This window comes from Euprymna scolopes, chromosome 9 (genome assembly GCF_053919585.1).
Source record: "Euprymna scolopes isolate OS-2025 chromosome 9, ASM5391958v1, whole genome shotgun sequence".
Classification (NCBI taxonomy): domain Eukaryota; kingdom Metazoa; phylum Mollusca; class Cephalopoda; order Sepiida; family Sepiolidae; genus Euprymna; species Euprymna scolopes.
Genome location: NC_136490.1, coordinates 87,641,309 through 87,656,829, shown reverse-complemented (window position 1 = coordinate 87,656,829; position 15,521 = coordinate 87,641,309). Strand labels below are relative to the sequence as shown.

Genomic DNA, 15,521 nt, shown 5'->3' with positions numbered 1-15,521 from the left:
GCTGGTTGATGGTTTGTTATAAGTAATAGGTCATTTATGTAAGGTTTTAGTCCCGGTAGTTCCATTGGATGATTTTTGGGATTATGGTTTGATTTTATGTATTTATTTCTAACTTTTGTTAGTCGTTGGTGTCTGATCTTCAATCTTCCATGTCCATTCCCTCAAATCTGTTTTGGAGTGAGTCTCTTGGTCTGCTAGTTGAGCATAGTCTGTTTATTTTGGCTTTAACTTCTTTGTTGGTTGGTGATTTGTTTCCTTTTCCTTCATGGGTGCTTTTTTGGTGTGTTTTTTTCTTTTCGGTGAGAGGAATTGTTTTTATGGATGTTGTAGCACTTTGGAATTTTATGGGTCTTTTGAGTTGAGTGATCGCTCACTGGCAGTAACCTGCGGTGTTCCCTGGAGACCAAGTGATAACAAGTCTCCACAGATTTCCAGTATTCTCCACCTCTTGACCACTTGTGCAGATGATTGCATGTTATCGCAATAGCCGTTGTTACTGATTTCTCATTGGCATCGATCATTAGTGTTTCCTGGGGTTTGGATGACAAAATGCCGCCCCAAAGTACCAGATTTGAACTGCACACTTCCAGTGGAGATTTGGTTAGTACTCTCCCATCTCGGTCTTTCCATCCTCCCTAACCCTTCACAACTAGTTAATGTGGCACCAGTCGATGTCATCTACACTAGTTTTTTATTATTATTATTACTATTATTATTATAATAAGGGTGCTTGTGCAATGTATGCATGTGTATCTTAAATATTATTTCCAAGTTAAATTAAATTTTGGGTTTGTATTACTGTACACATAGATTCGAAAAAGTTGTCAAAAAACAAATATATAATTATAAATATTATCAAAGACAAGATAAGTTACTTTTCTACCTAACTGGATATGTTTTTAGGGATTTGTATAATTATACACATAGATTCGAAAAAAGTGGTCAAAAATCAAATATATACCAAATAAATGTTATCAAAGGCAAGATAAGTTACTCTTTTACCTATTTGGAAAGGTTTTTAGTGGTTTTACTCACTTTAAAACATGTAATCGCTTCGAAAATCATACAATATTTATCGATATATTTTAAAAAGAAAAATGTCGGCATGTTCGCTATTGAACTTGGTAAGTTTAGGAAAATGAGTTCAAACAAACAAATTAATTATACAAAATACTGTGAGAAAACCACCGAATATATGTCCGCCTATGTCATGGTAACATATATTGAGTGAGTTTCTAACAGTATTTTGTATGATTTTTTTGTTTAAACTTGTTTTCCCAAACTTACCGTGTACAACAGCAAGCATGCCGCATTTGTATTTTTCAAATAAATCGGTAAACAATGTATGTTTTTCGAGCAGAATAAACACTTTACATTAAATAAAAACACTAAAACTTTATCCAGTTTGGTAGAAAAGTAACTTATCTTGCCTTTGATAACATTTATTTGTTATATATACGTTTTTTGACAACTTTTTCAAACCTATGTGTATAGTAAAACAAACCCGTCATGTAAATTATTTACAGTTAAAATATTATAAAAAACAAAAACTTGAAGTTTTAAATATATTTCAAAGAAATAAATTACGCCTGGTGCTAAAATACTGAAAATTCACCGATCATATTAAAAAAGAAAAAAAAACTGCCGTGAAAAATGCTAACTTTAAAATATTTGGAAATACTCAGTGAAAAGTTTTATTTATTATTAAAAGGACGGACTGAAAAATATTATATAAAAATTGTTTGTTTTGCAACAGTAAAAAAATAATAAAATGAAATATTCGACTTTCTCCGATAGAAATAAAAATTACAAAACTAGTTCATTTACTATATTTTGTTAGATTAAAATTATCCCAATATGCAATTATAATAATTATTATCCAAATGGAGAATTGTTCTTTCTCTTTAGAACATACATGGACAATCGGTAACACATATTTTTAGTCATGGACAATCGGTAACACAATTGGTAGCAATATTTTTTATGCCTGTTAGCGTGACCACACGATTGAATACCAGAAACTTTCTATACCTACAAGTTAATCAGGAAGTGACGTTACGCTGTCATGTGCATCGGCCTTCTTTATTCTCGGTAGCCACGGTTGGGCTCAGGATGGACCCCTGAAGGACTCCAGCATTAATACTGTAAGCTTCTGATTTCTGCCCATCAACCATTACTCTTATGAACCTATCAGAGAGAAATGATTTAATAATTGAGAAGACATTTCCAGTTATACTGTAGATGGAGATCTTGTGAAGTAAACCATTATGCCATACCCTATCAAAGGCCTTTGATATGTCAAGAGCAATTGCTCTAGAAAGGTAGACTCCATCGAGAGATTCGCTAATCCTATGAGATATAACTGTAAGCACATCTGCTGTAGATCTAGCAAAACGGAGACCATATTGTGCGTCACTAATAAGGTTATTTTTGCTGAGATGGTTGATTACTTCTCTATTTAACACAGATTCCAGCAACTTACTCATGCTGTACAGGAGACTTATTGGCTTGTACTGAGGGAGATGAGCGATCACCTGAATTCTTAAATACAGGGCATACTGATGAGATTTTCCATGGTGATGGAAAGCAATTCTCCTTAAGACAATGTTTATTTAAACAGTTTTGTAAGTATGGGCACTAATTCTGGTTGAAGTTTTTTGGGCACTATAATTGGAATACCGTCAGTGCTGGTTGCTTTACTGAAATCAAGGTTTTTGATTAGCTTGGCAACATCACGTACAGATATCTTTGGATCTATCTATATATCTATGTATATCTATCTATATAATTGGAAGTAAACTAGAGATATGGAACTATGTTTTGATAAACTTGTCAAAACATGTAAAAACTGTAAACTAGACAAGTTGCAGCGGAAGCTCTAAAAATGGCTGACTGGAAGGACATGTTTGCCTGTCATGTGTTCTAGTTAGCTGGACATAGAGTTGAGTTGGAATTCAGACATAAAGCAGAGCGGATGGGTAGCAGTTGCCCCCCCCCCCCCCCTTGGGAAGGAGCTGATGTGTCTCAAAATCGAAACTAAGAGAAACCCACAAGCGGATATATTTACTTTCCATTTTCTTTTGCAATCGACGCCTGGGAAGTGAATAAAACTATATAAAATCAATCATAGCCTTGGAGTTGAAATGCCTTCATCCACAAGTTCCAGCTTCATCCAAGAACAGATGAAATTCCCAGGCCGACCAAAAATCAAAGGACCAACAACCAAAAGAAAGGTATGTCGAAAATACATCTATGACACAAACACCCACATAAGAACACGTAGACAGATAAACATAAATAGACAAAACAAGTATATACACATCACGAACCCAAATAAGTCACAAAGAAAACAAATGGTTCAAAAAGTGAAGAAGCACTATAGACATTGATATGAACAATATTGGAGCACAATATAACACAAGCAATATTATCAGAAGTTTAGTATTATGTAGATTGAATGAATATTTTATAATATATAATGAATATTTTATGAAGTAGTTGTTATTAATTTTCTTACATTACAAACTTGTATAAAATGCATACATTCTTAATATAAAACCATTTGTACTTCATTAAATTATATATTGAACTGTAAACATAATAGTTTTACACCACTTTTCTTATGGAGATTAAAACCAAAATGATATTAAACCTTATGTATAGAATCATTATTCTAATTTTGATCAAACTACACGATTCTAGAAAATGTTTAAAATAATGGGTATAAATTCAGGGAATCTTGCTTAATTCATGTCTAACGACCATGGATCAAATTCAATGCAAATCTGAAATATTTGAATTTTTAAATAGGAGGTTGTGCCTATATTATGTCTGCTAAAAACCCTTTAAAATATTACAAAGCAATTGAAATTTACAGAATATCTTAATATCTATTGTTAAAATTTCAAAAAATTCAGAAGTATTTGAATTTTCACAAAGTGCTTACACCCCCTTTGTATAAAACTAAATATAGTCCACATTAAAACCTCCTTACAACAAGAAACTGTGTTCCAAAATTTATGAAAATCTGTTAAATGAATCTTCTACATACCAAACTTTAGAGATCAATAGAGCTATTTGTAAAATATTGTTGAAATCAACTGTTAGTTATTATAATAGTGGACCTAAAAAAGTGTGTTAATTTGCATTTAATATTAACAAAGATAAATTTTAAGGTATATAAATACTTTTGGTTATGTATTCTTTGGAAAGTTTACTTTTAAAGATATCCTCCCAGAGAAATATTAACAAACCTAATTTAATATCAAAGTATTACAATATCTATGGCAACAATGTTATTTCTTATATAATATAAACATTTGTATTAGTCCAATTCAAAATCACTTTTACAGCAGTAAGATAAAATGCAATAAAGAGCAAAAAATATATATATTTATATATATTTACCTCAGAAACTTTGACGAATCCTGAAAGTTTTAAGGCTGACACAAGTTGGTCTTTGGTTTGTGCAGTTTCTGTTAAAGTGATTTTCAGTAAATGGATTTGTGCAGAAGGTTTCAGAATGTTGCAAACCTCACTTAACTGTTCAAATCCAAGTTTTTTGTCAGTAAAAACTGCACCAAACAAGGCGATATCAAAGTTTGAATCTTCGTATTTACCTGAAAGAAACAAATAAATTCAGATGAATTCATCAAAACAATAATTTATTGGAGAAATAAGTACTACATTAATATCTGTAATGCTAGATTACAAAATATGGATTTTATAAGTTACAATTTTTACACATAATCCAAAATAAATTATATGCAACAAAATCTATCAGTTAATCAACATTTATTCTTCTAAAGGTTTTTTTCTACATATTTCAATAACAAAATGAAAGCTGATTTATAGTTTTTCTCTGGGAATTAACTACTATTTTAGTCACGCAAATTCGTTTGATGTAAAAGTTATGTTCATGTTTGACAAAACATTGGCTTGTTCTCAAAACAGAAAAGAAGAGAAAAAAAGTGTCAGATTCAGAATTCTTCTTAACAATCGATGTTCTGTTTCATCACCCTCACCGCTGCCATCATAATTCTCTTTTTGTCTTCTTCCCAACAACCTAACGTGCACAAGATAGATGTCACTCCCGTGGAACAACAAAAAAAAAAAAAGCATATACAATAATAAGCAATAGAGAGTAATGCTTAAAACAGTTGAATGTGAAAACTAACCCACATCAGCTACAAATACTAACTCTTCACTTATTCACAAATACTAATTCTTCACTTATTCTTGCACCTGTGTGTGTACCAACAAATGTACAACTCTAAGCACAGCTCTGCATTGTTCAAAGTTATTTGAAAGCTAATGATCTGTCAAACTCAGAAAGGGAACATTATTTGTAGTAGCTGTCTAAATATCTGTAGTCAAACAAATGCTGCTAATTTCATCAAGAGATGGTTGAATTTTTGTTTTCACTTTTGTAAATATATCTGAAATTAGATTTTTAGTGAAGTACTTTTTAGAAGGAATACTGTAATTTGGACAAAATTTTGCAATAAAACTATTTAATCCAATGTCATATATTACAGAATTAGCAATACTACATCATTTTTTCTTTAAATCAAATAAACTCAAAGAATTATTGAAAAGAGTATAAAAAAACAAAGAAATATGATCTTTAGTTTTTTTAAAATCGGCCCATTAGAACTGGAGTTATGACCATTCAAAGTATCAAAAAATGTGTGGTTCACTGGACATTTTGCTTTAAGTCAGTCCTATTCAAATGCATATAAGCTGGTGACTGAAAATGGAAGGAAATTTGCACAATTTACAGACTAACCCATCTTTAAAAAGCTGCATCTTCAGATCATTTTAAGATGTTATGATGAAATTTTGAACATATTATCATAATACCATGAAGGTTCAGTTGGCTTCATTTATGACCATCTCACTTAGTAACTTATGGACTAATTAGCATATAAATTAGCATATTTTAGTTTCATTTTAACGGCTTTAAGTAGAAACATCATAAAAACAGCTAAGAAAAATGGTAAGGCTTTATCATGATATGAAGTATTATTCTGATGGGCATTATCATTTGTCATTATCACATCATGAAAAATGGCAGATGGCGACCAGAAAATCAAAGATGGTGACCGTGAAATTCAAGATGGCCACCATGACACGATTCAAAGAAATTATTAACAAAATATGGCTTGTAGCATATCAAATGAAAGGAAATTTTGTCCAGATTAGAATTATGTGTTTCAAGTAATGCTTTTCATTAAACTAATTAGCATAATTAAGTTTCATTTTAATGGCTTCAAGTTGCCGTGACAATTATTGGGTGGGTTTCTATCACTATTTTGTATAATTTTTTATTTTTAAGTCATTGTCGAGATTTCAAAGATTTCAAGAGACATCAAAGCCATTTTTTCTTGTTCTCATGTAACGCATGACATTACTTGTTTTTCGAACAGAATAAGCATTTACAACACCAAAAATTTATTGCAGAAGGTAGAAGAGTAACTTATCTTGCCTTTGGTAACATTTATTTATGTATTTGTTTTTTCACCACTTTTTCATACCTCTGTGGATTGTAAAACAAACCCAATAAATGTTATCATAGGCAAGATAAGTGATTTGTGTATTTTAACTCATCTAAAAGTGTTTTTTACTTAAATAAATTAAATTGTGTTGAGTGAAGTCGTTTGAATTAAAATTAAATAAAAACAATTTTTAACGAAATAAAAAATTAGTGTTATTTTTGTAATATTATTTTCAACTAAAATTCAAGTTTTACAATATACTTTTTTATTACATTATTAGGTGAAAGTACAGAAAAGTTACAAAACACTCTCCCTTCCCCATGTTAAGAATAGATTTCTAAATAATTACATTAATACAATTATAATTCTTTATTAAATTGTTAGGTGGAAATACAGAATAGTTACAAAACACATCCCTATGCTAAGAATAAGTTTCTAAATAAAGCATTTCAGAAATTTGGGGGACTCTGTTTTAGAGTTGCGACCCACCCTCACTCAAAAATTTACCAAAATTCAGGAAATCAACCAATTTTAGTGAAATTTTCAGTATTTATTAATTAACAGTAACAAAATATAATTTTTATGCACATGCATATTATAACATTTTTGGGCATCTTACTTATTGTATTAAACATTATTCATATTTGGTTTAAACATGTTTTTCATTTATTTTTATACAAACAAATTATTGATACTTATGCACTTATGTTACCATGCTGAAATAATGTCATTTAAAAATCCATTAGCCAAGAAGAAAATTTGGGATATTAATGACTACAGGCCACAAGGGATCCATTATTCTGATAAGAAAAATGATTGCTGTTGATATTCAACCATATTTTGTTAGCAATACCAGCCCCCCATAATGTTCAGCTTTGGACAAGGCTCACACTGCTACTTAATTTGACACTCACAGGTTTTAAATCAGTAATAAGTACATTTCTCCTACATCCATCCAAATAAAACTTATATAACTGGATTCACAATAAAATTTACTTTAAAATGATATTTTAATATTTATGTTGTGATTTGTATATTTGAAGAAATTGTTATTTAAATCCAGCTAGTAACGACGAAACATGCCAGCATAGCATGCCCGCTGGCAGTAAATCACTTTTTGCAAATAAGCCGTCGGGGTGTTTTCACGTAAATACTTGAAGCGGAAGTTGTACCTATCGACAACGTTTCTAGCTGTTTTAGCTAATCAGGGGAAAGAATTGTCTTTGCTATGGAATTTGAACACAACACTTGTGTTTTTCCAGTCAAATGTTAGAATATCTCAAAGTCGAAACTTCGTAGTACTTTCTGTAAGTAAAGATAAAAACTGTGTTTAAACGCTATTTAATAGCGAATATATTAATTTCTTTTGTCCTAAAATTTGAAAAGAATTTGATAAAAACTTTTTATGCACAAATTGATAGAAATAAAAAGATCTTTTTTCATTACTATTAAATTGTTAGGTGAAAGTACAGAATTACAAAACACTCTTCCCTCCCATTTTATGAATGGATTTTTAAATGACATTATTTCAGCACGGTAACATAAGTGCATAAGTATCAAATTATATTACATAAATAATATCTTTGAAAAATCAAGTTAAAATATGAAATGAGAACATCATATGGTATATTTCCTTATGCATTACAATTGTTCCATAACTATTTATACACGTTTAAATATTATATCATTTAAAAATATTCCAAAAATAGCTACTTTTCAGACACTAAAATACATTTGTTATATATGTATGAATATATTCATAATCACTATTTTAAGAGATCAAGCAGCTAGAGTCACCTCTTACCCATCAATTTTATTTTATTTTTTATTTATTTTTTGATTGCTTTCAAATTGAGTAAGTGTCCTATTTTTGTATTTCTTCTTTTTAAATGATAGTTCAACAATTTTCTATTTTTATATGCATGCTCGATTATGTAACCCGATAATCATGAAGCTTAATTGAGTCAATTAATATTGACTTTACCTTTATTGGTATATGAAAATTACCGGAATTTTAATATATTAAAATTTTGGGTAAAATATATATATATATATATATATATATATATATATATATACTATGTAAGCAAAAAACAAGACTTCAAAACAAGGTGTTGGTGGCAACAAAAAGTGTATTTCAATTTACGTTACAATTGTTTCCATGTCTAGTTCGACAATTTCAAGCATTATGTCATTTGAAAATTTTCAAAATCAGCATTTCTTCAAACTTTATGAATAAGCACACTTTCGACAATGGAGCATTTTTTGAAGAGAAGGAAGGAAGGGGAAATCCCTAGTTAGAAAGGTATGCGAGAAGCATCTACCTTTTTTGTGGTTCATGTGTATATAAAAATTTACTGAATTTCACGAACTCAGTATAATTACATATAACTCTCTCTCTCTCTCTCTCTCTATATATATATATATATATATATATATATATATATATATATATATATATATATATATACTATGAAAACAGAAGATTATTATCTTGTATGTCAGGCAAATCTTTTCTAACAAAAAGATGACATTGTCCAGTAAAACATGTTGAAGATATCAGGAAAAGATCCTGTATGACTTAATAGATGCTGCAGTAATGAATGGATGATGTCATTCATTAAAGCAAAACATAGCTGTAATTGTAACTCAACCGTTTTTCATACCAAGTCTTTGACAGAGTTTGGGTCATTTGAATTGGTTGGTCTTTTTTTCCTGTTATGCTTCCCTGCAGTTCTAAGTTCATCTTCCCAAGCTTTATCTTTGATCTTCAAAAAGGATTAATTACCTGAGGTGCTAGTTCTGGTTGAAGTTTTTTGAGTACTATAATTGGAATACCATCAGGGCCGGTTGCTTTACTGGAATCAAGGTTGTTGATTAGCTTGGCAACATTACGTACAGATATATGTATATCACATAGCGTGTTTTTTGATACATGAGGAAATATTGGGGGTTGGCAGCCTTGGTCACAAAGGCTAGAATTAGCTTCAAAGTTCTTGGCAAAGAGTTTGGCTTTGTCTGATGCTGACGAGATTACCTCAGGTCCATTGATGATAGTTGGGATAGAGCACATGCTTCTGTTCAGGATTCTGTTTGCTATTTGCCAAAACTGGTGGGAACCAAGCTGCTGCTCAGCTACTTTGGACTTGACGGACTGAGCATACAACTCTCTTGCGTTCTTTATTACTTTCTTACAATGGTTGCTGGCAGTCCTGAAAGTGGCTTTAGTTTCCATACATCTATTACATTGGAAGCAGTGGAAAAAGTGATTTCTGTGTGCAATGGCAGCAGCGCATTCTGGCGAGAACCATGGCTGGCTGTTAGGTTTTTGCTGGAACTTTTTCGAGGGTATGAAATGGTCTATACCTACAATTAACCATTCCATCAGGTCTGATACTATAGAGGACACATCCTTTTTAAACATGGAACGCAGAGGTAGATCCGATATAAATGTACGGAAGCTATTCCAGTCAGTCTTAGTGTATTGATATACTGTACAATGGAGAGGTACGTCTGGGGACTTATTACATTTCATTTTTATCTTAATTGATACAACAGAGTGGTCGGAAGATCCAAGAGGAGACAGAACAGAAACTGAACATAGTTCAAGGAAAGTTATGAGAAAAAGGTCTAGTAGACTCGCATACTGGCCATCATTGTCGGGCACACGGGTGGGTTCGTGGACAATCTGAGTGAGGTCATAAGCAATGGAGAAATCATGACAGAACCTCCCCTCATCATCGGTCTTGTTTGAGTGGGTCAACCATTCGACGTTGTGAACATTGAAGTCTCCGCATGTGTGAAGGATAAGCAGATAGGACTTGGTCAATTTTCTCAGATATACTTTTAAAAATAGTAACTCCGCTGTTGTGGGGGCGATAGAGAGTAAATATAAATGCAGTAGTGTGCGCTAATGCAACCCGGAATATATATAGGGTAAGTTAGGATCTTCTCTGGAGATGTCCCTACCACATAGAAAGCCATCTTTAATATAGGCACATATTCCATGCCCATGGCAATCTTGGGGGTCAGATTTAGAAGTTAAGTTAGAGTATCCTTTAATTGCGAACTCTTCTAGGGAAATAGCTTGTCCAATGCCAGTTTCACTTAAAAGTAAAAGGTCTGGTTTAGTCTCCTGTAATTGGGTTTCAACCTCTGGATGGTTAGAACGTAGACCCCTGATGTTGGAGAAGGTGACATGGTAGTGGGAGTCTACGTTGGAAGTTGGAGAACCGGGTTTAATCGTGTATTTTTTCTTGAAACTTGTTATGATGGAATTTTGGAATTTGTGGACTAGGTCGTCAGATTTGCTTAGAGCAGGACAGAGAGGGGAAACTAAGAGAGAAAAAGAAACGTAGAATTTTTTTTTTTGTAGAACATAAGGTAAAGCCATAACAATCACCCACTAATATGGCATTGAGAGACGCCACCAGAAGCTACTGCATGGTCCAGAATCCATTCACCAAATGGCAATACAGCAGCCCCAGTACTTTGCACCTGCTGATAGGACAGCCTCCTTAGTGGTTAATCCAAGGTTCGGGTCCCTGACTATCAGCCGGATAACGTCAGCCCAGATAAAACGTTTACCTCCAGCACCCTTACTAGTGACATGGCTACAAAGATAGATATAGAAACAGAAAATTTCCACTATCTCTGCCAACTGTTCGTGCAAAATACTGCCAACTTAGAAAACAGCTTTTTCTTCTTATCTCGAAAAAAACACTTCTATCTCCAAAATGCAAACTGTAGAAAAGAATTTTAGTTTTAATAACATCAGTGTTCAAAAGACTTTTTAATAAAAGTCTTAACGTTGTATTGCCCTTAGATTAAATAAAAATCCCTTATATAAGAGGAGTGTAATCGTTGAAAAAGAAAAAAAAAAAAAAAAAAGGAAAAGAAAATGTTGCCAAAAATGGGATTTCATTTTACATTAAATTTATATAGGAAAGTGATCCCTCATATGTTAAATTTTAATTATTTAAAAAAAAAATTCCTTTTATATTATCTTTAAAGGCCATTGAAACATATTAGCCTCCAAAAAGTAGATTTTGATTTCTTTTTAGGAGGTAAACTATGCTGGGTTAGGTCGTAAAATAGCCCAAATATTTTTTTTACATATGTATATTGATCAAGTAGTCTTTTTTTTTGTTTTTTTTTACATTAGAAAAACATTTACTTTGTTTTTTTGTTTGAAAAAAAAATTCCAACTTGCAATGAAAAATACAAATAAAATAATCGTAAATAAATAATTTTGAACACGAAAAACCTAGTTTTTATTTTAAAATCAAGTTCCAGTTTTTACACGCACAACTTGGGTAAAGAAAATATTTTTAAAAAATATGTAGGTGCACCTGAGCAATCAGCACCCCCCTTGCAATTATTTCCTTTTCGCCTTTTTTCAACTAGTTCTGCAGATTATTGGGCACTAAACTACTAGATTATAAAAAATTGAAAAAAAAAAAAAAAAAAAAAAAAATCAATATTTAAAGATTTGGAAGGAGGTTCAGTTTCACATACAGCATTCTAATAAATCGATCCCCCAGTTTAAGAACCGATTTATAGCCCCAATTTTCCTCCAGCCCTCCTAGCCATTATTATTATTTTGTTTTAATTTTTTTTTTTGCAACTTATCACTTTGAGAACCCCCCCCTTCCGGTCATTATTTTTTATTTACAACTTTTTAAAAGGTGCTTTTGCATTTAACGAACTGCACTATTTTTTTTAAATAGTACTAGTCTACATGTTAGCCCTTAAAGAGTAAGATGAAAAACATTCAAAATAAAAAGTGATTTTGAGATTATATCATCTTTTATTGTCTTGAGAAAACATTTTTAAAGTGATAAATGAAAAAAAATATAAAACTCAAGAAGCCTTCAGAGTACTACTGCAAGCACTAATTAAAATTAAGGAGGCCCTATTAAAAGCACTACTAAAACCAAGTTTCTACCGCCTTCCTAGAAGAGAAAATATTTTTTAAATAAGGCCTGAAATAAAAATAAATCATTAGAATCCATAGGAGTTTTCCAAGGTAAAGGTCAGAGAAGGCCATAGCCTATACACACACACACACATATATATATATATATATCCTACAGCCCACACCACTGGACCAATTATGACTAAACCGGACATGATGATGGTCTCTGACCTAGGGATAGTGCACAAAATTTTTCAAGGTTAAAGTCAAAAGTTAAACTTATATTTGGTGTGGCTCTTCATAAACTCTCCCACCTAGGGATAGTGCACACCAAATTGAGGTTTACCACCATCTCGGGGGCCACCACTATGCCAGCCAACTTATTTATGAATTTGAATCAGATCACCATCCCCATCCCCTCAACCAATCTTGATGAAATTTGGCATCCTTAACATTTTTTAACTTTAACCTCCCAAAATAACGCTGCCAAAAACGATGTAACGGATATTAAGGATCTTTTTTTTCTTGAAATGTATATAATTTTTTGAAAAATTTAAGACAATACTTTCCTCTTTTAGATACGCACTAAAAATGCCACCCAAACAAAAGATACGAAACTGAGGATGAAAGATGTTAACCATAGTGATTCTTTGTAATTGTTTCAATTTTTATGTGTAACAATATAAGTATCAACTTTGATATAACCTATTTGCTTTAAAGTTCATAGTCGGATTTCAGCCACTTTAGGAGGTAATTAAAAAATTTTAAACACCTAAAGCAATGGTTGCTCTTACAATATCCACTTAGTGCAAGGCGGCCTGTGAAGTGGGTGGCCGAGATATATATATCGATAAATTATATTTCCTTCCCATCATACAGATAAATGTATTTCAGTCATGAGAGTAAAAAAGAACTTGCCAAATGGAACAATTTCAAATATTTATAGGAAGGGAGAAAGCAAATTACAAATTCAACAACTAGATGAAATAATTTTGAAGAGAAATCCTTCACTCTATTTCCATAATGAGATGTGTTCTTTCTTCCTTCTTTCTATATCAATCGTTCTATTGTTTTTAACTTTTTTTCTTATTTCTTTTTTAAACTTCACTGATTTACATGTTATTTTATATGAATATTATTACAAACACTGGCAAAGCATAATTTTTCCATCATTTGGACACTTGTAAAAAGGATAAAGAAACTTATTTTTAGTTATACAAAAGAATATCTTAAAAGATATGCCACAGTTTATGTATAGGTAAATAAGCTCAAGATAAAATTTTTATATTTCATTTTTATGGTTTTGGTTTATGAAATTTTCCAAGCAGTTTAAAAACATAATTATTGTGCAGCACAAACAAATGATACACACATTTAGGTTACTTTGAATTCACATTGCATTAATCTGGAATAATTTATAAATATAAAACACAAACAAAATTCACAAAGAAAAGTTGTTTTTTCTAAGTACATTTTGGAATAAAAGAAAATATAAAAAATAGAAGTACCAACAATTTTATTAAAATAATTTTTCCCATAAACCATTTTGAATGCATGTCATGATTTTTTTCACATTTAAAATTTTCAAATGTTAATTATTCTTTTTTAACTTGCTCAACTTTTCATGACACCCGTATTTAAATATATATCAAGCAGAGTCTGTCGGCATCAACTATCATTTATTTTTATTGTTGAGTATTCATTTATTGTTATTTTACAAATTAAAAGTTATACCAACCAAATATATAGGAAGGGACAGTATTAAATACATTAAATAACAGACTTTAAAATATTTTTATTAAGTTCAGGGGAAAAAGACCCCGTTTCAAAAGACAAGTGAGAGAGTGTTGGGATGCACTACAATTTTTTTTTTCTCTCACTCGATGGTATTTGCTTATTTAAAAAAAATAATCTAAAAGTTCATTTTTTTATCAAAATTGGAAGTTTCACAAACATTCCTATCATTAAAATTTCACATCTTATATATCAAAATAATTCTGATACTTTCTTCTATTAATAAGTAATGGAGCTTGTTTTGCAATCATAATTTTAGTAAACTTCTGTAAAGTTTACTCAGTCATATTTCCTCTTCAACTGGCCAGAGAAGAAAAATACAAGTTTCTGGTTATAATTTAAGGGGTGTTCTAATTGGATATACAATTTCAAGAATATCGATAAAAATCGGCTGCTTTAACTTTGAAAAAAAAAAAGTTGAGTCTAAAAAATATTCATATTTCTAATTTTTGCCTGTTTGAAGTAAATACCATTTTAACTTGATGTAAAACAATTTGATGATACAAGCACATACAAATTACATATTTGAAAAGTATTTTATTTTATTTTCAACTATATATATATATATATATATATATATATATATATATATATATATATATATATATGATGAAAATAATGGAAATAGTATTCCGACAAAATAGAGAAAATAAAAAGGAACAAACCGTATTATGTGTTCAACGTTTCGTCTTTATTTCAGAGGAAGTCTCGAAATAAAGACGAAACGTTGATGAACACATAATACGGTTTGTTCCTTTTTATTTTATATATATATATATATATATATATATAAAAATTTTTTTAAATTGGCTTAGAAATAAGCATGAAATTCTGAGTTGAACAAATTAAGGTACAAATTCATCAATGTAGCTTATAATGGCTAACAGACTGATAATGCTAATTTGATTAAAATGCCCCAAATAAATAATAATGCTGATTTATTATCATTAATAAGTTAAATCTCAACATTTGATTGAGGTGGGATGGATACAGTAGAAATCAAAATTAAAAGATTAGTTCAATTAAAATCAATTAATGATAATTATTAACGTTCATCATTTATCTCCATTTCTTTTGTGAACAATTTCAATACTACTTCAGTTAAAGAACAATAAAATACAAATGGTTTTTTTGCCGAGTACAAAAGACAAAAGGTCAATGTGGAGGATAAACTCAATCTTTTGATTACCCAGCATTGGTATTTATTATTGATCATTATTATGGTAGTCTTGAAAGAAAAATAATTTGATAATTTTTTTTGTGCTTCTATAGTTGGAACAGGAAATACCCAAAGCAGTATACAATTTGAAAGA

General features: G+C 30.8%; 1 protein-coding gene across 1 annotated transcript in view; it reads right to left on the bottom strand.

Annotated features, from left to right (window-relative positions):
• Positions 1–15,521, bottom strand: part of LOC145284767 (anamorsin homolog) — a 64,051-nt gene that overhangs the window by 36,176 nt on the left and 12,354 nt on the right. The window contains exon 3 of the mRNA XM_080133736.1: positions 4,408–4,619. Coding sequence (XP_079989862.1) covers positions 4,408–4,619 — 212 coding nt within the window. The remainder of the gene's footprint in view (positions 1–4,407; positions 4,620–15,521) is intronic.